The 27,303-nt window shown below is 41.7% G+C and overlaps 1 protein-coding gene across 1 annotated transcript; it reads left to right on the top strand.

The window, feature by feature from the left end:
- Positions 1 to 5,509: 5,509 nt before the first annotated feature.
- Positions 5,510 to 26,932, top strand: LOC134440063 (NLR family CARD domain-containing protein 3-like). The gene is made up of 7 exons (XM_063189990.1): positions 5,510 to 5,611; positions 18,736 to 18,808; positions 21,881 to 22,076; positions 22,200 to 24,000; positions 24,251 to 24,424; positions 25,086 to 25,250; positions 26,749 to 26,932. Exons 1-7 carry the CDS (start codon positions 5,544 to 5,546, stop codon positions 26,930 to 26,932), a joined length of 2,661 nt encoding a protein of 886 aa, XP_063046060.1. The 5' UTR covers positions 5,510 to 5,543.
- The last annotated feature ends 371 nt before the right edge of the window (positions 26,933 to 27,303 follow it).

The raw sequence follows: 27,303 nt of genomic DNA, 5'->3' as shown, positions 1-27,303 counted from the left end.
CAGAGGTGCCACATAAAACTATAAAGAAGTCTTCTAAAGTCTAGTATTGGGACAGAATTCAAATGTGAGCTTCCAATGTGAGGTTTAGGAACCAGGCTGGTAACTTGAGGCTCTGGTGATATAAAATAGCATCTGACCAAAATGGCGGTTAGAACTTGACTTTGGAAAGACAAGCTGATTGGACAGAGCACAGTGGAGTATATGCTGCCTGGTTTTGAGGCTCTGCCTGTACGTGACGTCAGGACATTGGAGACAGACAGCCTTCAGGAGGTGGAGGAGATGTCAGAAGTCCCATTACTATAAAAATAGAAAATTAAATATATAGTATATCCATGCAAATCAGTGGGGATGGGTCTTTTTTTATGTTTTTTTTATTTATTTTTTTTTAAATTTGAAACGCTCAACATGTCCGAGAATGCAGCAGAAGGATTTACATTTTCACCACTGTTTGGTCAATACAGTTTAGTTTTAGAGATGTATGATGAAATCCAAGGCACTCTTCGTCTTCATTAAAAAGCTTTTAATTAAATGTAGCTAGTTCATATTTGAAAGCCCTGATGAAGGCCAATGTTTGGCCGAAACATGTTGGCAAATTTTAATGTTCAAATATGAACTAGCTACATTTAATTAAAAGCTTTTTAATGAAGACGAAGAGTGCCTTGGATTTCATCATACATCTCTAAGTTACGTCTAACCAAAGAGCACCTTCGCACTACTAAACAGAACGCCGAAGCCCTCTGCCTTTGTGCAGTTTAGTTTTATATAGTGTTTCTCAAAATACACAAGATCTTTACATGTCTTTAAAGATGTTTAAATGTGTGGATGTACATGTGCATGCATCTGTAAGCGGCCTATGTGTATGAAGCAGTTCGTTTTGACAGAACAACACCAGCAGTGTAAACACAGAACACAACTGCTCTTATTTGGGTCCATAGGGTGCACTCATACGGTATGGTCAATATGGTTTAGTTTTATATAGTGTTTCTCAAAATACACAAGATCTTTACATGTCTTTAAAGATGTTTAAATGTGTATTTTATTTTTATTTTTATTTTATTTTATTATTATTATCATTTACCTTATGTTTTATCTTAATGTTTTAAATGTCTGACTCTAATTTATTTCCTTCTTTCTTCCATATTTCCTTTCTTTTTTGCATTTGTTAATCTTGTGAAGCACATTGAGTTGCACCTGTGTATGAAATGCACTATACAAATAAATTTGCCTTGCCTTGCCTTGCCTTGCCTTGCCTTGCCTTGTGGATGTACATGTGCATGCATCTGTAGGCCTACGTGTGTGTGCTTATGGGACTAGCCAAAGTCTGAGAAAATATATTTTGAGGTGCTTTTTGAACATGGCCAGTGAAGGGTCACTTTGAAAATGGTGGGGTAGTTTATTCCAAAGAGTGGGAACAGCTATGTGGAAGGCTCTGTCACTGGTGGTTAGGTCGCTGGTTAGGCCTATGGCTGACTTAAAAGCCACAGTATAATGTTTAGCAAATGATTAACACAGCAGCCTACATGGGAACATTTTCTGAGGCCTGCGCATAGTTGAGACCGACTTCAAAGCTGATGGCTTGTAGTTTGGGGTTGAACCATTGGCTTAATACACTTTCATTGTATTTCAAACAGGACTCTGAACTAAGACATTCATTTTGTTGAGAACAGCATACATTTTAACTGTATCTCTGGTGTGTTGCTACATTTGTAGAAGTAAAGTAATGTGTTCTGTGTTCTCTTTTTAACCCTTTGCTGTGTGAATGTGTGCTTGACAGCGGGGCTAATTCTTCTGCTATTGATATTGCAGTTACATAAAATGGAGGCCAGAGTAGTAGATCTCATGTGCAGTTGTGTGCTGTTGATATTAGTATATAGACTTTCTCATAGGTAACTGTATGTTGTGTCCTGTTGATATTATATAGACTTGCACATATGTAACTGTATGTTGTGTGGTGTTGATATTAGTATATAGACTTGTTCATAGGTAACTGTATGTTGTGTGCTATTGATATTAGTATATAGACTTGCTCATAGGTAACTGTATGTTGTGTGCTGTTGATATTAGTATATAGACTTGCTCATAGGTAACTGTACTGTATGTTGTGTGCTGTTGATATTATATACACTTGCTCATGTTGATATTAGTATATAGACTTGCTCATAGGTAACTGTATGTTGTGTGCTGTTGATATTATTTAGACTTGCTCATAGGTAACTGTACTGTATGTGTTGTGCTGTTGATATTATATAGACTTGCTCCTGTTGATATTATATAGACTTGCTCATAGGTAACTGTATGTTGTGTGCTGTTGATATTATATAGACTTGCTCATAGGTAACTGTATGTTGTGTGCTGTTGATATTAGTATATAGACTTGCTCATAGGTAACTGTATGTTGTGTGCTGTTGATATTATATAGACTTGCTCATAGGTAACTGTATGTTGTGTGCTGTTGATATTATATAGACTTGCTCATAGGTAACTGTATGTTGTGCTGTTGATATTATATAGACTTGCTCATAGGTAACTGTATGTTGTGTGCTGTTGATATTATATAGACTTGCTCATAGGTAACTGTATGTTGTGTGCTGTTGATATTATATAGACTTGCTCATAGGTAACTGTATGTTGTGTGCTGTTGATATTAGCATAGACTTGCTCATAGGTAACTGTATATTGTGTGCTGTTGATATTATATAGACTTGCATGTCATGGGTAACTGTAGGTTACGGTATATTACATTGGATCCGATGTGAAAGTGTGTGCTGCTGTTGGTATTGCAGAAACTTGCATGTCTAAGGTAACTGTGTATTACAGAAGATCTGATGTGAGGTTGTGTTCTGTTGATACTGAACAACTCCCTTTTCACTTGATTCATAGTTTATAGGGCGAAAAAAGCTCAATGAGGTCTGAAAAAAAACCATGCGAGGCAAGACCTCTTTGAAGATAGAAATGTTATTCAATATCTCAGAGAAGCTCAATACATTTTCTCATTTGCAACCAGGTTGATGAATATGGGAAAGCCCTCTACAGTAGAAATGTATCTGCCTACTGTATGTTTACAGCTCAGAGACTTTGTTTTCTCCACAGAGGAAGGGCGTCACAGGACTCAAGATATCAGGCTTGATCACTGTCTCCTCTTTCTTAGTCAAGTCAAGTCAAGTCGGTTTTATTGTTAATGTCTTAACATGCACTGGTCATACAAAGAATTTAAGTGATGTTTCTTACTTTCCCATACAGACAGACATAGACTCTAGACTGTAGGTGTGGACATAGAAAATTAGAATGCAGGCCTACACACTACTAATTCAGTAGGCCTACATATTACTGATTCAATAGCCCTACACACTACTAATTCAATAGGCCTACACACTACTGATTCAATAGACCTACACTCTACTGATTCAATAGGCCTCCACACTACTGATTCAATAGGCCTACACACTACTGATTCAATAGGCCTACACACTACTGATTCAATAGGCCTACACACTACTGATTCAATAGGCTGTACTACTGATAGACTACAAGAGCACATAACACAAATAGCCCTACACACTACTGATTCAATAGGCTGTACTACTGATAGACTACCCTATACAAGAGCACATAACACAAATAGCCCTACTCACTACTGATTCAATAGGCCTCCATACTACTGAATCTGTTTTAATAAATAGGCAGCTTTGAGCATTATGTATCTATTCTAAATCTGCTATTTTTCCTGGTGGCTCCTCTCCACCTAATGAAGTGTTTATATCTAGTTTCTGAGACTTTGATTTTTACAGGTTTCTACCAATACAGGCAGTGAGATGTGTCCATTCCAAGTGCTAAGCTAACACATGTAAAATAACCGTATTTATGTTGTGTGACGGCTCTTGCCTGGTGGAGTCCAATTAAAGTTTAACTCGGTGTAGCAATAAAACACTGAGCAGTAATGCAACAGGCAATTGTGTTAGCAAAAGGCAACTTGAACACCATGCCAGTCAAAAACATCTACATGAATACACAGGCACAGTACATGAGGGTTCAATTAGTGCAGTAGAATATGCCCAATGTAGCTAATCTCTAGATATTTAAATACATTGATACTTAAATACACCTACCTGACACAACTCTTGGGATGCTGTTTTTATAGGATTTAACCTGCAGTACACAAAACATTCATTGTTAGGGGACATTGAAAGTGTGAAAACGGTTTTATAAATGACATTGTGTGTACTCCAATACTCAATCTAGCTTCTTGTTATTTGTGCGTCCTGGCCAGGTAATGAGGTGAGGTGGTGCCATCTTGTGGAGGAAAGGGTCAGTACGGGCTCTCCAGGATGAGTTCCCCTGGCAACCAGGAGTCCCAGCTGGGACAGAAACCGACGGCTAAACCTCACAGGTAACTTAAACTCTGAAACAATTTTATTCCATTTAGAACTCTGTCCAGTAGGTCATCAAGTAAAAGTTGCCAGTGCTGAAATCTACCTTTGCTGTGACATTCTGTAGCAGTGGTGTAATGGTTAGGGAGTTGGACTTTGCATCACAGGGTTGCAGGTTCAATCCCAATCCTTATCATTCCCCTCATGGCTGAAGTGCCCAGTGTTCCAGGGACTGTAACCAATACCCTGTAATATCTGTAAGTCACTGTGGATGAAAGCATCAGCTAAGTGTGATGTAAAAGAGTGAGTTTTGCCTTTGATGCATCACTCTACATACATACACACCCCTGATCCTGTTATAACCTTATTGTCAAAAATGGTAATTACCATGTCGTAATCTGATACTTATGATGGAAATGTCATAATGCATACTGTCATTATGTTGTTACGTTTTTCTTGGCACTGCCATCTGCATGACAGGGCTACACATTCTTTTTTGTTTCATAGTGCCATGGAGAAGAGACCAGGGTCTCCTACACAGAGCTGTGTGTCCATGAGGAGTGACTGGTCAAAGGACAACCCACCCATGTTTAAAGAGGCTGAGGCTTGCCCAGAGCTAAGGTATGTTAAACCCAATCCATCTCAGTGATGAGTTTATTTTCCAATCTGTAGATTGGGAACATATTACACCTTTGCATCATTGCAACATTCATTTAAAAGATGTATACTAGTTTCACAGACTAAATGTAACTAAATCAACATGACCCAACACCCCCACTCTGAATCTGTTTTAAATATTATTTTCTGTTTTGCAGTGCCATGCAGCAGAGACCAGGGTCTCCTACACAGAGCTGTGTGTCCATGAGGAGTGACAAGTCCATGGACTACCCACCCTTGTTCAAAGAGGCAGAGCCTTCCCCTGAGCTAGGGTATGTTTAACACAATCAGTTCCAGTGATGAGATCATTTACCAATATGCTGATTGAGAACATTTTAACTCCCGCATTTTAACATTTTATCACCGGCAGCTTCCTTGAAACATTAATTTGGCGAACTCTAGTAGTCCCAGTGACTGAATGTCCCACATTCCCAGTGCTCTGAATGTTATTTTTTAAACATTGTGTTCTGTAGTGTTGTGGAGAAGAGACCAGGGTCACCTACACAGAGCTGTGTGTCCATGAGGAGTGACTGGTCAAAGGGTGACCCACCCATGTTCAAAGATGCTGAGGCTTGCCCAGAGCTAAGGTATTTATGCACCACCTCCTTGGTTGTTTCTTCGTTAGTGCTTTCAAATTGTACATGATAGAGCATCATCATGACCAGTTTATGGAAATCAACATGTTAAATGGACAACTTCCATATGTTAAATCTAAAGTATACTGGCCTACAAAGGCAAAGTGCAGTAATTGCATATTTTGTCAAAATTGAGTTTAGACTGAAAATAGTCTTCTTTACACCTCTTTTGTCTTGTGACAGTCGTATGGTAAAAATGTGTCCTGTTTTAGAGATATTGGCATGCCAAAGTTGCAGTAAGTAGACTATCCCATCTAATGCCAAGTCTTTGGAGGCATTTTACTCAGTGTCACTGTTGGCGTAGTTACGGCACTTCATTATTGAGACAGACCCAGTGGCGTGGACAAACATTTTGGGAGGCAGGTGCTCGAGGTGGGTGGCGGAGGGTCAGGTGGAACTTCAAGCTACCTTACTAGGCTAGTCTATATATTGTAGTGCCAAGTCCCCCTGGACTGAACTCTGTGCCATATTATTTCCTCTCTGTCTGTGTGTGAATGTGTGAACGTGTGTTGATGTCTGTGCTCGTGAATGTTTTTTCCCATGTCTTCTAGAATTCTATGAGTGTGTCACACAGTTCGAGGTGAGCGGGGGGGGGGGGGGGGGTGGGGTGCTCGAGGTGAGCGGGGGGCATGCAGAACTTCAAACTGCTTTACTAGGCTATAGATTCTAGATATTGTAGTGCCGAGACCCCCTGGACTGAACTCTGTGTCAGATTCCCACATGTCTGTCTGTCTCTGTCTGTGTTTATGTGTGTGTGGATGTGTGAATGTGTGAATGTGTGTCACAGCACGAAAAGGGGGATTTGTGACAATGAACTCGGCCCTAATCGTCCACGGACTTGCCTAACTTTCATCTGATTTTGAGCGCTTGAGAGAATCAAAACTAACAATTTTGATGGCCCGGAAGCGAATCGCGAGCCGCGGACAGGTCTCACAGCAGGGTGTTAATGGCCCAACGATTACCACATGAAAGGCAATGACAGCCAGCCCGGAACGCGGACTAGCCTTGCTCTTATTGGACGAAAAAGACACGTGACTCAAAGTAAAAGAGCAAAAAATATTATTACTGTGCAAAAAATATTATTACTAATATACCTAGGTTGATTTTACTTTGTATATTCACATCATTATATTCACATCATTATAGGCTGCACTGTGATGGGGCTTTAGCATGCATGATGTGAATTTATTGATAAAATGAAAATGAATGAAATGAAAATGATTTTTTTTAACACTTTTAATATCACACCAAACAATGTACACACACTTTGACAGGAACCATGCATTTCATAAAAATAAATAATTTAAAACTACACACATACCCTGCAAACAATATACTCTATATGCAGTGATGTATACAGCACTCAGGTCACAAATGTACAACTCAGAAACAAACACGGACGGAATCACGGAATGTGGACATTAAAACGGAATTTGGTTATTAACGCGGAATTGCACGGAATTTGCTCATTTCTTATGATAAAATTAAAAATCCATTATTTTCGTCATCATTTATCAGTCTAAAAGACATTTCAAACACAAAATATGGCCACGATATCATATCTGGCCCACGCGAGGTGATGCGCAAAAGTTCTATGCAGATCCATGATCCATGTCAGCGCATGTTGACAGTGAACGCATCTCTCTCCCAAGCGGCGTTTCCGATTGTCCCCCGCGTCCTAACACTGGCCGTCAGAGCATTGAAGAAATCTTAATACTCAACAGCACTCAAATTTTGCCTAGTAGAACAGGTGAGGTCAGGCATAAACGCGTTGTCCTGACCGTCTGTTACCAAGACAATGCGATGCGACACAGAAGACCACTGCACTTTCATAAACAGTGGAATCATCCGACGCGAGGCACGAGTTTGGAGTTTGTTACAACAGACGTGAACGCTGTAAAATAAAAACTGATCGGGGAATGCTTTGATCATGTCTTGTTAACTTTGTTGGCCACGGAGCATAGTGACTAAAAGAGTCATCATCAGAAGAAAACGGCCGTCTTGTAAAACGTGTTTGTGTGAAACGGTAGACGGTAGGGACTTCGCGAGGCTATTTATTTAATGCCTACATATAACGTGACCAAAAATGTCTCTAATGTAGCTGCACGTTGCAATATAGCCAAACGTATTCGAGAAAATATGATGCAGCCCGAGTCCAACAACTTCAATGCACCAGAAGTGAATGCGCCTTCTAGTTAGGTGCGTCACGTGTATTTAATAGAATATATGCGCATGTACATTTCAGCTACCTTATTACCTGGAATATTTTTGAGAGCTGATATTACAAAAAGCTAGTAGGTAATTTTACTTTTCTTTTCTCTACCTACCATTCAACCATGAGTGGTTGGCTCTGTCCACCCACCAGTTTGAACTAAATAACTAAGAAATTTTGTTGGGGGGGTGAAAGGGGGAAATAAGTTCAAAATTGTAAAAAAAATCCGATTTGGCAAAAAATAAATCTGAAAAAACTGTATTTGAAGAAAAAATAAAACGGAATTTGAGACAAATTAAAACAGATTTCATAGGCCCTTACGACAGGTTAGGTTTGGGAAGGGCACAATTCATAAAACTCAGAAACATACAATGCTTTTTCAAAAAAGGGTTCCAAGTAGACTGCTGCCACATTGCTAAGAGCAGGTTGTTGTTACACCTCTGACAGGTTAGGTTTAAGGATAGTTTTAGTCAGGGCACATACAAAAATGGATTTGAGTCATAGTAAATACGTGGTAAATATGAAAGTAAGAGGAAAAATAGTACAGGTACTGCATTTTAGTACAGACTATACAGGTATGTACAATATTATAAACATTGCTGTTGATTTCATGTTCTTCAGCCGCCAATCATGCCAGCAGGGTCTACTGAAGGTCTCTGGTCACTGCGTCCTCGTCATACTGCAACAGGCACTCAGTCTCACTTCTGGGAGCTGTAGAAACAACAAATAAATAAATATTTCGCCATGCACCTCATATTGACATAGCAAATATATCAATAAGCAAGACATATTGAGCCCAACAGGGATAATCTTACACTATATCAGTTTTCTGTGGTCTCTTGTAAGATTGGCCCATCACCATCCTGCAGGACACTACCGTCTCCCTGCCAGGATCTGTAGGATGTAAGAAAATAAATCAAAACATAGCAATGCACAGCATTGACAACTTATCTATAAAGTAGCACAAGTCATATTGACAATGTAGGCCAGGGGTGGGGAACCTATGTCTCTAGGGCCGTTTGCGACCCTTGAGGCAGTTTTATCCGGGCCCCGATATAATTTTAATGCAATTCAGCTTCACATGAAATATGACCTATTTTGTAAAGGAATCTTAGAAAATACATTTGCAATACAATTAAGTTATATTCAGGGAACCTGAAGAAGGTGGTGTTTGTTTAAATGTGGCTGCCTTCAATATAGGCCTAAAGTGAAAGGGAAAATCCTGGTTTGTGTTCATAGTACGGCCCTTGGAGGACTTTTACGGCCCCTCGGATGAGAAAGGTTCCCCAACCCTGACGTAGGCTATAGGTTAAGCTTACCCTCTTTCACTCTTCTGTGGTGAGACTGTGCCCATTTCGGGTTGACCTCCACACGCGTCTGTAGCACAGCACACAGGATTGCAGGACACAGCATCCTGCAGGACACTACAAAAAACAAGGACAACGAATAAATGACCTGTCCAGTTCTATAAAAAAGACAAGAAAATTGACGGAGTGCCAGAGCTGTGGTAAAAGTAACCTTGGGTAAATCATCTTGGACTAGGGTGTGTGTGAGTGTGTGTGTGTTCACATTATTCAGATATGAGAATTAATTCATTAATTTTAACTGATATCACCACATACCGATATCAGTGCCATTCCACCCTGTCCTCGCCATACTGCAGCAGGCACCCTGTTGTTTCTACAGCTCCTAGAAGCGAGACAAATAAATTAAATACTTTGCCATGCACCTCATATTGACATAGCAAAGCAAGTCATATTGGTCACAAAGAAGTTAATCTTACATTCTTTCAGTCTTCTATGGCGAGACTGCTCCTCATAAGAGCAGTTAGGCCTTCAAGTGACTCGTCTTCGCCATATTATGAGACAGCAGCCTGTGAAAACATGGTAAATAGAATAACCCATTAACCTTGGGTCCTAATATAATACATGGACATAAACTAGCCTACATTATTTAGACAATGTCAGTAGACCTCCACGTGAAACAATAAGAAAAAGTGACCATGCATAATTTCAATTTCTTGAAGAGGCCAGCTACACTTATTTGTGCAACAAGTGCTGTTTTGAGGACCCATACTTTTTAAGGACAGGTTGCCTACTGTTGCAAATGCCAGGGTATTTCACATTGATTTCGGGGTGGCGTGCTCTATTAACTTGACCACTCTGGTCGACATTAAGCTTGCGCTGATACATTGAGATCTCGTTACTGAGAGCTGCCGCCAGAACTACTCACGGTTAGCTTTCATAATATAGAACGCAACAAGGAAGAATCGGTCGGTTTGCTGAAAGGGCAAGGTGTTTCAAAGTAGCATGGAACTAAATTATATCCCACCTTTGACTTGATTTCACGCAGGTGGGTCTTGGAACCCCTGTGACTGCCTAGGTTTCAGGATAGAGAAAGTAAAACAAAAATCATTGAGTAACATTGATGCGGGACAAATTGTAGCTTTTGTAGACTACGTCGCTACTTGTGGAAAAGGGACGTTACTCGATACATAGTAGTGACGCTACGACCAAGCTACTAGGGAATGTAATTAAACTAGTCGCTTCGCTGCTGCCCAGCGGTGGTAGATGGGCACTCCCAACTGAGATCGCTCCCGGACGTGTAGTCCCAGGTGGTTTTATCACTCCCAGACGTTCGATCCCACCCGATTATATTTCACGTATTATCATACACCAGAGGTGTGACCAAGTCACTAACATGCAAGTCACAAGTAAGTCTCGAGTCTTTCCACTCAAGTCCGAGTCAAGTCACAAGTCAAGACACATCTGACCAAGTCAAGTCCAAGTCCAAGTCGTACCCCAGCCAAGTCAAGTCCAAGTCCAAGTCTAATTTTTTTTCAAGTCCTTAACAAGTCACAAAGGGATTTTCTATTTGCAATCACAATTTCGATCATAAATTCATTAGTATAATAATGAGACCTGAGTAAAAAGATGACAATTACTAAAACAGTTGCAGAGAAATCAGTCTAAACCAAACTACTGCTTGTGCTGTGTATGTAAAATGACATTTAATTTCATATTTTTTTTCACATAAAAATACATTTCATGTGAATTTGTACTTAAAGAAAGGAACAACCATATGCCAAATATTTACTGTCCAGTGGGCAAATAGTCCTGTTTGCAAGAATGTGTGCGTATGTGTGTGTGTCCGTTCCATCATCTGATGGCATAAACCTATTCCACTACCCCACCCTGGTCTTGGTGGTGGGCCGGTCATATCTAGTCAAGGTTGTAAGTTATACAGACTCTAGCATCATAACGCTAAGGACAGGACTATGGTTAACTTTTTCACTAGGAGCACAGGCAGGGCCGCTGACAGCTTTGGCTGGAAGGTTTTGTCAAGACATTAGGGGGGCATATTACACTTCCGACCTGAAAACGCGGATTCACACTTTCAGCGTACTATGTTTGAATTTACCCACAAAGGCCAAGGGTGAAAGTAGTAGCCTATTCATGTCTTACAGGTGCTACCCACCCTCCCCCCTCTCTTTACTGTAGTGTAACACTCGACTAATGTAAACATTTTGGTTTGGCATTAAAAGACGCCATTTTCCCTAAGGTACCATATTAAGCTCACCATTCTCATCAAGATATGACATACAGTAGGGGTAATCAATTTATTTTAAAAAAAAATTGAGCCCTGTGTGTGTGTGTGTGTGTGTGTGGGGGGGGGGGTTACACATGTGAGACAGGATGATGAGTTAACAGCACAGCTCAGCAGACAGCCCTGTCTCAGCTGGTCCATGATGTTCACTTCATCCCATTATCTGTGAACCAAAGCTGAGCATTGACAGTGTCATAACTGTGAACCCACCAATGAGCACGCACATGCATGGTGCAGTACTAGGCTATAGTCTGCTGTAGGCTACGTGCCAACAGTATTTAGCCTAGTAGACACTTGTCCATATGGGCTAAGAAATGAGGACAAAGTAGGCCTAGTTAGTTGGATTAAATTCCTGGTAAAGTAATGATGAATTTCCTGAATTTCCCTCTGGGGATCAAGTTACTCTACTACTCTACTCTACTCTACTCTACTATTGTTGAAGCTGATATCGGCATTGTCGCAATGCCGCAATGGCCCATCACCAACCATTTTTACTGCGTCACAGTCCAAGTTATCTAGAACTTCGTTTGCACAGTCATTAATCCACGTCTTGTTAATTATATTAGGCTACTAGACTATTCGCCAGCACGCTGTCAATTAAACATGGCGTTAGCGCTGCAGAATGTCAGTTATGGCAACGAGGCAACCTTGTTCTGCGCTTCTTCATTGTAAGAAGAAGGAAGGTGTGTAATGCCCTATCCAACATTTCGCTCTCATTTTTCCCGAATGAATATGCGCCTCGCGCCATGCTCTGGTCTCCCTGTTCTCCCCAATCGCCCTCTCCTCCCCCTCAAAGGCACTTGTATGCTGTTCATGTCTCTTCAAAAAGATTAAGTTCACCGTCCAGGTCATAGATTGTAGCCAAACAAAGTTCTGCTTCTATGTTTCCTAATTTTTGTTAATTTGGAAAACAGGGTTACATCCCAGTTCTCCAGTGCTGGCGTCGTGTAGCTCTAACGTGTCATTTCCAAGCAGCGGTAATTGCGACTCCAAACTCCCCCAAAATACCAAACGAAGCATGTAGTTCGAACTGTGAGAAACATAAGATAAAGCGGTGTCGACACCACGAGATACAAGGTTCGGGCTGGGAGCAGCACGCGAGAGGGAACATGCTTTTTATCCACGGGAGCCGACCCATGCCTATGTCTTGCGCTGCTCAGCAGTAGCTTGCAACCTCTATCTCACATTACATTTAAACTTCACGATAGGCTGCATTAAAGATTGCGTTTGAACTGATGTGGCTGGCATGATAGTGTGTCAAGGCTGAGTTTTAAAACTTTCAAGGAACAGGTAGCCTATGGCATTATCTTACCATTTGACACATGGGACACTGCTACTCTGCTTTCAGCTGGCTGAGGCGGTATTCCAAAGATAGCCCTGATGTCCTTAGAAATGTTTCGATTCAAGTCATCGAACAACAAGCAGTGAGGTTCGGGGCGCATAGCTTGTTTATAGCCATGCGCAAGCTCCGCGGGAAGCAGTGTTGCTTGCGCTTAGTTTCTTCAAAGTTTTTCCAATAGCCATGCAGTATTCCTCATCTCGCGCCTTGACCAATTATTTGACAATTTTGGTCGTTTGTCTTGTCTCTTTGCAAGACTGTCATGAATAGGCTAAATTATTTCCCTTTGGAACCATTCACCCAGCATCTAAAGTAGGCAACCGGTGGAGCTCTTTTGATGGATGCAAGACCAAGTGTTCTATGCTCGCCTATTTTCGATTGCATGCTGGAAGACTAAGACATGTTGTGTTGTGGTCGTGAAATAGCCCTGGGATATCAAGCCATATAGCCTACGGACACATCCTGGATTGGGGGAAACTTAAAAGCAGGCCATATTCGTAACGTTTACCTCGCCACATATTCATCATAACGTGGTTTTGTCCGCGATGGTGGAAATTATTCGCAAGGCTGCATTTCACTTTGAAGTGACTGACTCGCAAGCATAGTGTGGGAGCGGAACATACTGTTACAGCCTTCGGGGGCTGAAGGCAAGCGCATTCATAAAGGACAGGGAAAGCAAAACGGATAGGCGTACTCTTTTATAAAACAACAATAGATTAAGTCCTGTGGTTCGGTTATGTCAGCAGTGTGTGCTTTTTTATTTCAACTGCTTAAATAGCCTAATGTTCAACAATCAATGTCCATCACAATTTAGCTAAAATATTTAGACAGCTTGGTTCTCACTGAATTTCTGTCGTAAGCGAGGGGCGAGAGAGCGAGAGCTTCACGTGTGTAGCCTACAGACGCGTGTTGCACATCACAGCGCCCCACCACACACACTTCCTACAACATTGATAGAAAATATTTGTTGATCACAGTGCAAACTTCCATAGCCTACCCTATTAAGAATGCAAAATGAGTTGGGGCTGAGAGGGAGATAAATTAACTTCCGCGATGGTTTAAAATGTAGGCTATGTTTGTTCTGGAGACTCACTAAAAAATGGTGTTTTTGCCGCTGGTCGCGGCGTCCAAGCCAGCTGCGTCGGCCGCCAATGGCATAGCATCGCTTAGGACAATGACGTGATTCAAACAAAGAATGTGGGCGGGCTGTTGCATTCTGAAAACAAGGGTTGGACTTGGACTTATTTTTTAGACCCAACATGGCAAGTCACGCCAAGTCATTGACAATTACAACTGTCAAGTCCAAGTCGAGTCTCAAGTCAAAGGCGTGCCAGTCGAGTCGAGTCGCAAGTCTTTTCTGATCTTGAAAATTCAAGTCGCAAGTCTTCACACCGCTGACTCGAGTCAGACTCGAGTCCAAGTCACTGGACTCGAGTCCACATGTCTGTAATACACTGCCACATACAAGCAATTTAGGGTTAGGTTTAGAGTTAGGGTTAGGTTAAGGGTTAAGGTTAGGGTTAGAAACAAAAAACTAACATCAAAAACATAACTAGCTCCGTTATATGGCGGTGGGCTCGATAGTCTGGCTAGTGGGAGCGTGCCGACCGGGGAGCGATTGGGGTTGGGAGCGACAATCTGGGAATCCATCAACTAGATGCTGGGCACTGCTCATTTTTCACGTCTGCCCGGCATTTCGCTGATGAACTAACGCTTAGACGTCTTGCCAATGTATTTTACAGCGGCAAAAATGCATCTAGGCGACGTTGGCAAGACTGGTGTGCCGTCTGGGTATATTGCTTTTCAGTGCTGGGCAGTAGCGATTCCCAGATTGTCGCTCCCAACCCCAATCGCTCCCCGGTCGGCACGCTCCCACTAGCCAGACTATCGAGCCCACCGCCATATAACGGAGCTAGTTATATTTTTCATATTAGTTTTGTCTGGGAGTGATAAAACCACCTGGGGCTACACGTCCGGGAGTGATCTCAGTTGGGAGTGTCCATCTGCCACCGTAGTTGATGAGCTAACGCAATAGCATGCTAACGGTAGCCTTTGTCTATCTTTAGGCAGGGGAAAGGCAACTGAGAACGAGCAATGTCAAACAATTTACCATCAACAAGTATACTTAACATATTCACAGTTTCACCACTGCATTTTGTCATTACGATGCTCGCAAGTCATCAGAATTTACTAGCGTACAGCAGCAACTAGAGTAGTCACTCACATTTATTGAGGGGACTTGAGCTACCAGCTATGTAAACCGGCTGTGCTGCAACTTAGCAATGGCGGATCTGTGTTCAGAGGAGCTATTCAATCGCTCTTGAGTACTGAAACTTTAAACCACAGTTGAGTAAAATGTACTTACATGTATGTGAAGCCCATTTTCCGTTGGTATGTAAGGAACTTTTCCCCCATATCGCCAAGAAACTTGTAACAGTGAAACCACACAGACAGCGCGTGGTTCTGTTAAATCAGGAAGGTGTTGTTGACCGCGGTTGATGGCTTCTTTGTGGCTTGTGTGTGGAATTCGCATTGTGTGAATTAGTTGTACTGCCACCTAAAGGCTTGGTGTAGAACTAATTTAACCAGAGACGGTCTATTTTGAACTTCCTTGAACAATCCTTGCTTTAGTTCAGAATCATTTAAAAACCAGAGTGGCCAAGCACATTGATGTTTTTCCTCAAAAGCAGGGGTGATGAGCCTTTTTAATTCGAAGGGTCACTTCAAAATGTATGTCCAAGAAAGATCATTCAGATGATTCTATTTTGATAGCCTATTCTGTAGGTTCATTTAAATGTTTATAGCACAGATCGAATTGTTTGATCAACTTAATTTCTGAGCTTAGGCCTATCATAATAAAATGTACTGACAGCAAAGCTGTGGCTAGTAGAAATGTTTAATGCAGGGGTGGGGAACCTTTTTCATTCGAGGGGCCACCATGGTCATAAAATCCTCCGGGGGCCGTACTATGAACACAAATCAGGATTTCCCTATAAAATTTAGGCCTATATAGACACCTTTAGGCCTATATAGACATATAGACACCTTTAAAGGTAGACACCTTTAAAACAGTCCCCACCTTTTCTAGGTCCCCTGAATATAGGCCTAACTTAGTAATTTCTAAGATTCCTTTAGGCCTGCAAAATATGTCATAGGCCTATTTCATGTGAAGTTGCAAAACATTATAATGATATCAGGGGCCGGATAAAACGGCCTCAAGGGCCCTCGAGACATAGGTTCCCTACCCCTGGTTTAATGGTTAGTGATTCTGAAAAACACCACTGGGCTGCGTGAACAAACAGACAGACAAACAGATACACACAGACACACATTTTAGTAAAAGGCCAAAACATGCCCTAGGGCCCCCAACAATCCCGTTGCCTAGGGACCCCAAAATCCTAGAAACAGGCCTGCCCACCCCCCACTCCCTCCCACCCACCTGACCTCACCCCACCCCACCCCACTTGAAATTGACTGGGGCAGCTCCCGACCTGATCACTGGCATTTACATATTAAAGGCTCTCCTAAGAAGGGGATGGGAGGGGGGCATGGGGGAGCCGCAAATGTTGTGGCTTGAGGTATGAGGCAATTTAAGGTGCAAAACTCATCCACAAATTCCTCTTTTCATGCAGTGGTGGATGTGTCTGGACGGCAACAATTAGGGGATGAGATAGGACATATATTGATAAGGAGTGGGGTATTTGAAAAGTGTAAGACGTTCACTAACTTTTAATCAGAGCTGAGGAGAACTTAATAGAAGGAAGATGTGTTGACAGGTAGTGTGTAAAATTATTTTAATTTAGTGTTTGCTATTTTTCTGGGGGACACCTCTTATTGCCCCGTAGAAGACTGTGGAAGGGAAACGAGAAAAGGGGGCTGCAAACTACATCTGCTGCCTCCGTTGTCATCCTTTGAAGTGGCTACAGCTTGGCGATGCAATATTAAACCAGGGCATTGTTTTCCCAGGCTTTTGATGATCAAGAATTTGTGGATAATCATGTCAACGTGAACCGTACATACATTGTGTCCAGGGCTCTAAAATATATTTTTTTCATCACCAGCCAAAATGGATAGTAGACGTTAATGTTACTAGCCAAACACAAACACACTAATGGGTCAAAGTGACTGGTAAGTTTTATTTTCTACCAGCCAAACTGAAGCCTGGTCCTAACCATCCCATAATACTACCATTTCATTTCGTATTCATGGTCTGGCATTTGTTTGCTCTGAAGCAATTGTAGGAAGCAGGAAGCTTGCATTCAGTTATGGTTTGAAATTATTGGACACCTCTCACCCAATCGCTGGCAGTTACTCAACAACAACATAGTGCAGACCAATGGCTCTGGCGCAGATGTGTACACCATTGTCACGAGCGTCCTCCCCCTTTCGCCCCCACGTGGGGGGCGTATTCGATTATTGGCTGATTTCTGGGGGGGCGTTGCGATCAAAATTCTACTGCTCCAGGCACTCCACAGAGAAGCACGGCCAGACTACAGTAGTGGAGCCAATCCTTTGGCGGAAGTACGTAGGATGGCTCGCGAGGCTACCAAACTGAAGCTTCACCAGCATTTGGCCGGATTGTGGGTGTTAATTTAGATTATGTCAAAAAATGAGCTTTAAAAAGAGACATTTTTGTCAAGTAGGGCAAAGGGGCAGGTGCTTTAGCACCACGTCGCCCCTATCTGTGCATGCCTAACAACTTTAACCAACTCTACGATCGCCTTCATTACACACCTCACTTCCCCATGTATAAGCAACATTGGGGATCTCATATCCTACTGGACCCTATATCAGATTAGGTGGGAGTAAAGTTGATGTTCAAATATTCAAAATCCCTGCGTAAAAAGGAATATCATTGTTAAAGTACAAGGCCAGTATGTTGCCATTGGGGCCTTAATTATGGTGTATATTGCACTGTGTTTGTTGGAAAGGCCAGGGTTTGTGCATGTGCCCCTGTAGTGATTCTCATTAATATTCATGATTCACGTGCACAGTGAGTGGTAGGTAGAATATTCATGTTCCCGGGCACAATTTAGTAAGTCCGTTAGTTGAGTGGATGCCGCTTGCTGCAGAAGTCCTGTTGAAGTTTCCTTGTTTCCTGTGTGCGTAATTGACCAAAATAAGATTTTATTTCAAATTGCATTCAAGTGTAGCCTCGTGCTTTGCTGTGCTGCATTCTCTGTACTGCCTTACCACCAAGAGACTTTCATTAAACCCCCTTTATTTCATTTTGTTGTCCTGTGTCCTGACCGACACACCAAGGAGACACGCACATATTTCCCAGTTTTCCTAATACAGTCCACCCTCTAGTTCCTGAGCTACGCCCGTTGTAATAGTGTTACATACATGTAGTACTTTTGTTTTATTTGAAGATTTGCGTAAGATATTGGGTCTTGAGATTTCCACAAACCGCCATACAACAGCAGTCAGAGGGGCACGGACACTAAATCCATTGCAGACGCTAATCAGTGTTTTCTTAATATTTACATTGTAATACAATTCTGTTGCCATCCAATTTCAGAGTTTAAATCTCCCACTATCTGTGTGCAAATAAAAACTGTATCTCGACAATCAGAAGTGACGTCATATCTGGGCTCACTCATTCACTGACAGGGAGCTTTGATAGGTTTGCAGAACAGCAGTGAGGTGTGAGTTGTGTAGAAGGTCATTGTAGAGTTGGTTAGATCTGTCCATAGGCATGTACAGATAGAGACAAGCTGGTGCTAAAGAACCTGCCCCTTTGCCCTACTTGACAAAAATGTACCTTTTTGAAGCTCCTTTTTGCACACAATATACTGTGGTTCATGTTGACATGATTATCAATCATGTTAATTTGTGATGGTAAAAGAGATCAGAGTGTGACAGTTGTGCGATAGGTTACAATTCTAACATCTTGTATGTTTCATCCTTTATCTCCAGAGAGCAAGAGAGGACATGTAAACAAGACACCAGTGGGCCAGATAAGCAACAGGATTTACCTCATATTTTTGAGGTAAGAAGTTCTGGGTAGTAAGCTTGTATATAAGGTTTTATTCCGTGTTCAAACATGAAGCAAAATGAAGAAATTTTCAAATTCTTTGTATGACCAGTGCATGTAAAGAAATTGACAATAAAACCAACTTGAACTTGAACTTGAACATGAAGCAACTGAGCTAAAATGTAGTCAACAGTGGTTTGTGTGGACCAATATACAAATAAATATGTGCCGACTATTACAGGCATCAATGTGCTTCCGGAGAAAACACATTAAAATATGCCCATGATGTGTGCTATGCATTTATTAACTTGTTAATTTGGTTTATTTTTCTGTGGTTACTGTGCAATTTGATGATTGTCATTCCTTGTTGCCAAACCCAGCCAACCAACAGGGCAGGGCAGCAGGGCAAATGGGAAGAGTAAAGGCCATGTGTCGGCAGGTTATAGACTAATACAAGAATCCTGATTTTTGACACCCCAAGGCATTTGAGAGACAAAGTCGGCATATAGTGTTACTTTGTCAATTTGGGTATGCCGAATCCAAATCTGTGATATGCCGAGCTCTATCTGACCTCTGTTGACCTCTAGAGGTCATTGAACTTTGACACTGAAAGGGTACCAACTGAGGCCAGATAATCAGGTTTTTACGCAATTAATTAATGATATGTAAGCAAAGTGATGATTTAAATTGACAAATGGATTTGTTTGGTCAGTATTGGAATTCTAAACTCAGATTTACTTTTTAAAAAGAAGTTGTTATTATTAGTTACTAATTAATGGTTAGTGATTATTACTTAATTATTCAAGGTCATGAAACATGGCCTGTTGTGGTGTGCCCTTAGCTTCCTTTTTCGTAAGTTCTCAGTTTGACCTCATGTCATTGATGTCATCTAGGATATTTACATGCATGGAAACCAAAGAGTGTATGTTAGGATCCACGTGTGATGGAAATGTCTCTCCAATTTGAAATGACCTCTCCAATTTAGCACAAATGCAAAAAGAGTAATGATGGATCCGATTTAAAAGCACACAAGTTCAGTCCTGCTACTGCCTTCTGTAAGATAGAGGAAAGACAGAATAGCTCTGGCAGAATAGCATAGCCAACCAGGGAAGGCTATAGACAGAGATGAAGCCCACCCACTGACAACTCGGAAACCATGACAGCTTTTTTTTTTTTTTTTTTAATTTTTTTTTACAGCTACCTGCTTTGTAGTTGAAATAGCCAGGCTATATACAGTAAATAATAGGGTGACTTTACATTGAGATGTCCAGCAGCATACACATACACAATACAGAAATCACACCAATCAACAAGTTTCAAAGTGTTCTGTGACAGTGCCTTGCAGTAGCCCTTGGATTCTGGTGATCTTAAAAATTATCCAGTGTTAGGTGTACTACTAGACTACCACACAGACAAACAAACAAACACACACAAAACACACACACACACACACACACACACACACACACACACACACACACACACACACACACACACACACACACACACACACACACACACACACACACACACACACACACACACACACACACACACACACACAAGGAATGGAAATAAATAAATGGATAAATGGTGGAGGAGTAGAGATATTAAGGCCCTTTTGAATGTTTTGGGGGCTTTTTGAGGTCTTTATTTAGACAGGGCAGTCAAAGAGATGACAAGAAGTAAGTGGGAAAGTGTCAGGGTAGGGTTGGGAAATGGGGGTCAGCTCTGTGTTCTCACTGGTCTACAGCCCATTGGTCTCAGAGCTCATTGGTTCCACAGCTTATTCCTGCTGCTCCATGTTCCCATATTTTGAAGAAATTATTCAAATATAGGCCCTATGTTCCAAAACTCCATGTTCCAACAATTCCGCCTAAATTTTAATAAATTCTTAGAAATGTGAGAACATGGAGCAGCAGGAATATGCCGTGGGACCGATGGCCCTGAAAATGAATGTTAAAAATCTTAATGATGTGGGACCAATGGGCTCTGGGACCAGCGGGCTGTGTGAACATATAGACATGCTCCCAGGAAATGACCAGAACTGACTCATACCTAATCTAGCCTATCTGCTGGACTTTTTGTAGCATATTCACATACCTAGCATTGTTAGCATGACTAGCATAATTGTTAGCATGGATGCTAACCCACCTTAAAAAGTGAAAATGAAATTACCAGTGACAAATGTAATATTAGTGGGAAATTAGCATATTGGCATGTTAGCATTGCTATCCTGTCTGCTAAGCTAAGTATCCTTCGGCTTGTTTTTGATGGAGCAATGCTGCTTTTGCTCTGCAGCATGCATGCACACTTTGCCATTTCAAATCATTCTGGTTTGAATCCAATCAAGTGTGTATGTATGCTGCAGAGCAACAGCAGCACTGCTCCATCAAACACAAGCCCCTTAGCTCAAGTTCAATGACCTCTTGGGGTCAACAGAGGCCAGATAGAGCTCGGCATATCGCAGATTTGAATTCGGCACACCCAAATTGACAAAGTAGGACTATATGCCAACTTTGTCTCTCAAATGCCTTAAATAAGCCTTAAATAAGCCCCTTTTTGAATTCTTGTATTAATGTATTACTAAACAGATCAAGCAATCAGGTCTTTGCAGGTCGATCACTCGTAGGCAGAGAAACTTCAAGTTTACTGATCTGAAATGCTGCAAGCTTTTCCAATGAGAGATCCTTCAGATTGAGTGAAGAGAAGACACCAGAGCAGCACAGATGGGATGCTTTTCTTTTTAATCAAGTGCACAACAAGTAAGGAACTCAGGCTCTGAAGAAGACAGTAGTCGCAACGCGTCAGCCCATTTAATTAAAGGCTTTTTAACTTCACCAGCAGTGTGCCTTGGAATCTTTGGCAGACCTTATCAACAGCCACAACTGGAGCTAAGTCTGACCATAATTTTAAGTAAGGAACTAACCTGCTCTGGTGTCTTCCCTTCGTTCAAGATTATCTGTCTCCCTCCCGTTTATGCACCAGATGAAAAAACAGAAGCGTGTGGAACCCCTTTTGTGTAGACCTTTAGGATTATCACATAACATAACAGTAAATGCATCTGAACTGTCATGTGCTCTTTAGGTGCTTGAGGAGAAGATCGTCACCTTTTTAAAGAATGAGCTACAGAGATTGAAGCAGATTCTTAGTCCAGACTACAAAGAAAACATTGAAAATAAAGCAGAGGGTGAGAGTGATGCCAGAGAAGGAGCTCTCAAGATGGCACTGCACTTCCTCCGTGAGATGAAGCATCAGGATCTTGCTGATGAACTGAATGACAGTAAGAATGATTTGGTCTTGTCTTGTCTTGTTTGTCTTTTGTCTTATTTATTTATTTATTTATTTATTTATTAAATGTCCACCAATTTTTTCCTGTGTTTTTTGTTGTTTGTTTTCACAATAGATGAGATGAATGTAGGTTGTCAGAAGGATTTAAAAAGAAATCTGAAGAACAAGTACCAGAGTGTGTTCGAAGGGATAGTCAAACAGGGAAGTTCTGTTCTGCTAGAAAAGATCTACACAGATCTCTACATCACTGAGGGAGAAAGTGGGAAAGTCAATGAGGAGCATGAGGTCAGGCAGATTGAGTACAGATCCAAGAAACCAGCTGGACAGGACAGACCAATCAAATGTGTTGACATTTTCAAGCCTTCATCAATTCAGGACAAACCAATCAGAAGAGTTCTCACAAAGGGGGTGGCTGGCATCGGCAAAACTATCTCTGTGCAAAAGTACGTCCTGGACTGGGCTGAGGGAAATGACAACCAAGAGATCAATTTCATCTTCCCACTGTGCTTTCGGGAGCTCAACATCATGAGAGAAAACGAGTACTCTTTAATGGATCTTCTTCACCACTTCTTTCCAGAGCTAAAGGAATTCAAATTTGTCTGCCAGAAAAAGTATAAAGTGCTGTTTGTCCTTGATGGTCTGGATGAGTGTCGACTTCAACTTGACTTTCAGGGAAATGAGAGTTTGACTGACATGAGAGCTGTCAAATCATTGGATGTCATCTTGACAAATCTCATCAAGGGTAATCTGTTCCCCTCTGCTCTACTGTGGATAACCTCTCGACCAGCAGCAGCCGGCAGAATCCCTCCTGAGTGTGTTGACCTGGTGACAGAAGTGCAAGGGTTCAATGACTCCCAAAAGGAAGAGTATTTCAGGAAGAGGATCAGTGATAAAGGTTGTGCAAGCAAAATCATTTCACACATTAAATCATCAAGGAGCCTCCACATCATGTGCCATATACCCGTGTTCTGCTGGATTGCTGCTATGGTTCTTCAGATAATTTATTCCACCGGCCACAAACAAATACCAAAGACTTTGACTGAGATGTACACATTTTTCCTCATGTTTCAAACCAGACAGAGAAGCGCCAAATTTGACAATCTGCAAGACCCTGAGCTACAATGGAACCAAGAGCTAATCCTGCGTCTTGGAAAGCTGGCCTATGAACAGTTAGAGAAGGGCAACCTGATATTTTATGAAGAAGACCTCAGAGAATGTGACATTGATGTCAAAGACGCAACAATATGCTCTGGGTTGTGCACTCAGATCTTCAGAGAAGAATCCGGCATCTTTCTGGGAACAGTGTTCTGCTTTGTGCATCTCAGTATCCAGGAGTATCTTGCTGCTCTGTATGCATTTCTGATGATGGCGAATGAAGGTAATGACGTAATATCCCCACAGCGTGCCCATCAAAAAGCAGAGTCCATGACCATCTTGCAGAAGAGTGCTGTGGACAAAGCTTTGATCTATGACGATGGACGCTTTGACCTCTTCCTTCGCTTCCTTCTTGGACTCTCTCTGGAGTCAAATCAAACTCTCCTGCGTGGTCTGGTGAGTAGAAGACAAGTGGGTGTAATGGGCAAGATCAGGACAGTTTTTGTCCGGGCTGGCAATGATAAAACAATCAGGTACATTAAAAACAAGATCAGGGAGTCCCCTTCCCCAGAAAGGATGATCAACCTCTTCCACTGTCTGAATGAACTCAATGACCACTCCTTAGTGGAGCAGATCCAGAGCAACCTCAGTGCAGGAAAACTTTCAAAGGCCAAACTCTCACCTAGCCAGTGGTCAGCTCTAGTGTTTGTACTCCTGACATCAGACCAGAATCTGGATGTGTTTGACCTGAAGAAGTTCATCAGGTCTGATGAAGCTCTCCTGAGGCTGAAGCCAGTAGTGGAGGAATCCCACACAACCCTGTAAGTAAAACATAAATCTATCAGATGTACTACATTAGCTTTATAGATAACTCTGATACTAGAATTGTCTTGCACATGGCACCTGTCAAATAAACTAATAGATTAAACTAAACTAAGTCTAATGCCTGGTTGAACAAATGATTACTTCTGTTTTGTCGAGTACATTTGCCACAACATTAGCATGCAGTACATACAGCATCACAATGCTTTTATTATGTCTTCTAGTTACTGGTGGTCTTTTCCCCTTCAGGCTTGATAGCTGTGGACTCACCTCACAGAGCTGCACAACACTAGCGTCCATCCTCTGCAAAGAATCATCAAAGCTCAGAAAACTGGATCTCAGTGGCAACTGCATCGGAGATATTGGAGTCAAGAATCTGTGCAGTGGCCTGAAGAACCCAAACTGTGCCCTGGAGACTCTGAGGTTAGGTCTTGGTTTGGTTCATGGTGTCTTCTTTCTCTCTCCATCTTGCACCCTCATTTCCCCTGAGTGGCTGATTACTGACACTGACACTGCATGCACACACGCTTGACAACACTCACCATTGATCCCTAGACATTTTGCCATTTAAAAAAAAATAATCTTTGCAAAGTGTATTCTGGTTGTGTCGTTCATTTAAAGTTAAACCCAAATTGAATCTTACCAACCATGTGTTTTACAATTTTGACTAAAGGCCATTTATTTAATCTTATATTAAGGGGAACAAAAATCCCTTAGTAACTTGCACTTTTCTCTTGGAAGTGCTTTAAGTCTCTGCCAATGGAACTAGTCACTTTTTTCCTGATCAGATTTTTTTACTCGTTTCAAGCAGATGTAGTAGAAGATACAGTATTGCTTGAAGCAAGTAGAAGAATCTGATCAAGCGACAAATTACATGTTCTATTGAGAGAGAGAGAGAGAGAGAGAGAGAGAGAGAGAGAGAGAGAGAGAGAGAGAGAGAGAGAGAGAGAGAGAGAGAGAGAGAGAGAGAGAGAGAGATGTGTGTGCTCTGAGACAAGACAAATGTATCAAGTAAGTGATATTAAACAAACAGCAATAACCTCTTGTAATGAAATTTAACAGCAATAAACTCTTCTCCCTCCAGCTTGTCAGACTGTGGTGTAACTGGGGAAGGATATGCTGCTCTGGCCTCAACTCTCAAATCAAACCCCTCACACCTGGAGGAGCTGGACCTGAGAGGAAACGACCCTGGAGACTCTGGAGTGAAGCTCCTCACTTCAGCACTGACCAATCAGAAATGCAAACTCAGGTGACACCAGGGTTCACGTTAGCCGGCTGTGGCCGGACATTGGCCGTTTGCATGCATGAATGACCGGCAAAATAAAATGTCCCCGGACAAAATGTCCGACAAAAATGACAGCAATTAGTCAGTAAATAATATTAGCCCATTTTAAATAGGCCTACATGTTACAAAACACCAGTAGGCCTAATATGAAACTGAACAAAGCTGAAAATATTTGTGAATATCCTATGTAACTGAACTTGTCATAAACAGCACGCAATATTGCTTGCGCTCTCGTCCCCACCGTCGTTGTCCCCAATCACGTTATGCTTATAATCCCTTGACTCACACTGGCTGCTGTGCTGTCGAGGAACGATTCTGTTTTTTGTAGGCTATTTTTACCAATATATCAGTGAACACAACAGGGCATTGCATTTGCAAAACCGTTTCATGCCCCGTTGCTAAGTCAAGCCTAACGGTTGGGGACTCAATGGCATGCGCAGCATCGCCGCATCGAATCACTTTCACTTTTACCTCTGCTGAAAAATGGTGGTGGATCTCCAAGTAGGCTACAGAGGGTGAAGTTAAATATTCCAGAGAACGATGGACTCGCGAGAAGTCCCAGTGAAAATGCATGCAGGGCTTTATAACTGTTTTCATCACCGGCCAAAACGTGTAGCCCATAGAGCATCGTACGGAACGTGTCGATTCCATTACTTTCGAGAGCGCAGGAACACAACGCAATATAGTTCAAATTTCAGTAGCGTCGATACCATTACTGTACTATTACAGGCATCACCTCGTTACCTAATTTGAGTAGGGAAATGCTCTTCGGTTTGGCTGATAAAACACACTGTTTGAGTTGATAATTTAGGGATCTGCGCACAGCACGTTGGCTGGCTGTTTTTTTTCTCTCTTTCAGTTCGAGCTCTCGAGTGTGTGAAAGAAAGCGCGCATTTACTCCCCGGCCCTTGCGCACAAGCAGGGCTCTAAATTAGGCCTAACACCAGACAACTGGCCAAATGTTAGTGAAATGTAAGTTTTACTGGCAGAAAAGACCAATTTACTACACTTTGACCCATTAGGGAGTGTGTGTTTGGCTATATGTGGAAAGGTCCGTTAGATATTTCAAATGTCCGGTATTCTGCAATACAGCCGGCCACTTGTCCGGCCAGTAAGAATTCTAGCGTGAACACTGGGTGACACACACACATAACATGGTTGGTGAGCCTGAGCTCTACAATTGAGGATAGGTAGACTTAACACAGACATTTTACATTACACTGACATTTTACATTACTCTGACATTTTATTTGGTCACATTTGTATTGTACACATCTGGGATGTTAGGCAATAATATAAGCAACTTAAATCCTGAAACTAAAACTTTGGGGTGGGAATTATAACTGTTAACCATGATCATACATTTGTTTGTCACACAAACAATGGTAGTTGTAATACTTGATTTCTATGTAAATATGGCTCCCTCATAAATAATGTGTTGTTCTCTCTCCTCCTTGTTTAGGCTGTTGTCTGATAAAGCAGAGAAAGCCTGTGAGTACCTGACTTCAGTTCTGGGTAGTAACCTCTTACTCCTGACAGAGCTGGACCTGAGTGGGAAGATATCTGGAGACTCAGGATTGAAGAAGCTCTGTGCTCTACTGAAGGATTCACACTGCAGAGTCAAGACATTGAAGTTTGTGGTTTAATGTGTTAATACAATATTTTAGTTATGATTTTATCATTATTAGATTTAATGTGTTTCTGTGTTTATACATGTTGGCTAAAAGTGCCCGCACCAACTTTGATGTCGTATAACTCCTGAATGACTAAAGCTAGGACTACGAAACTTTGTGACTTTTCCTAACATGAAGTTGGCTACAGTGCGATACCAAAAGATTAGATTTATCATTTGTGGTGTTGCCATGGCAACGGTTTTCTGACAGGTACGCCTGACCAAAAATCACTGATCTAAGTCTCATCATCGTCACTTTTCATATTTTTTTACATTTTCATTAGCATCAGACACCCTTGTGAACATTTGAAGTGGTCTGAAGCACATAATAACCAAAATTGATGT

The sequence above is a fragment of the Engraulis encrasicolus genome, chromosome 23, assembly GCF_034702125.1.
Source record: "Engraulis encrasicolus isolate BLACKSEA-1 chromosome 23, IST_EnEncr_1.0, whole genome shotgun sequence".
Taxonomy (NCBI): Eukaryota; Metazoa; Chordata; class Actinopteri; order Clupeiformes; family Engraulidae; genus Engraulis; species Engraulis encrasicolus.
Note: the sequence above shows the minus strand (reverse complement) of the source record. Positions and strands in the feature narration are given on the sequence as shown.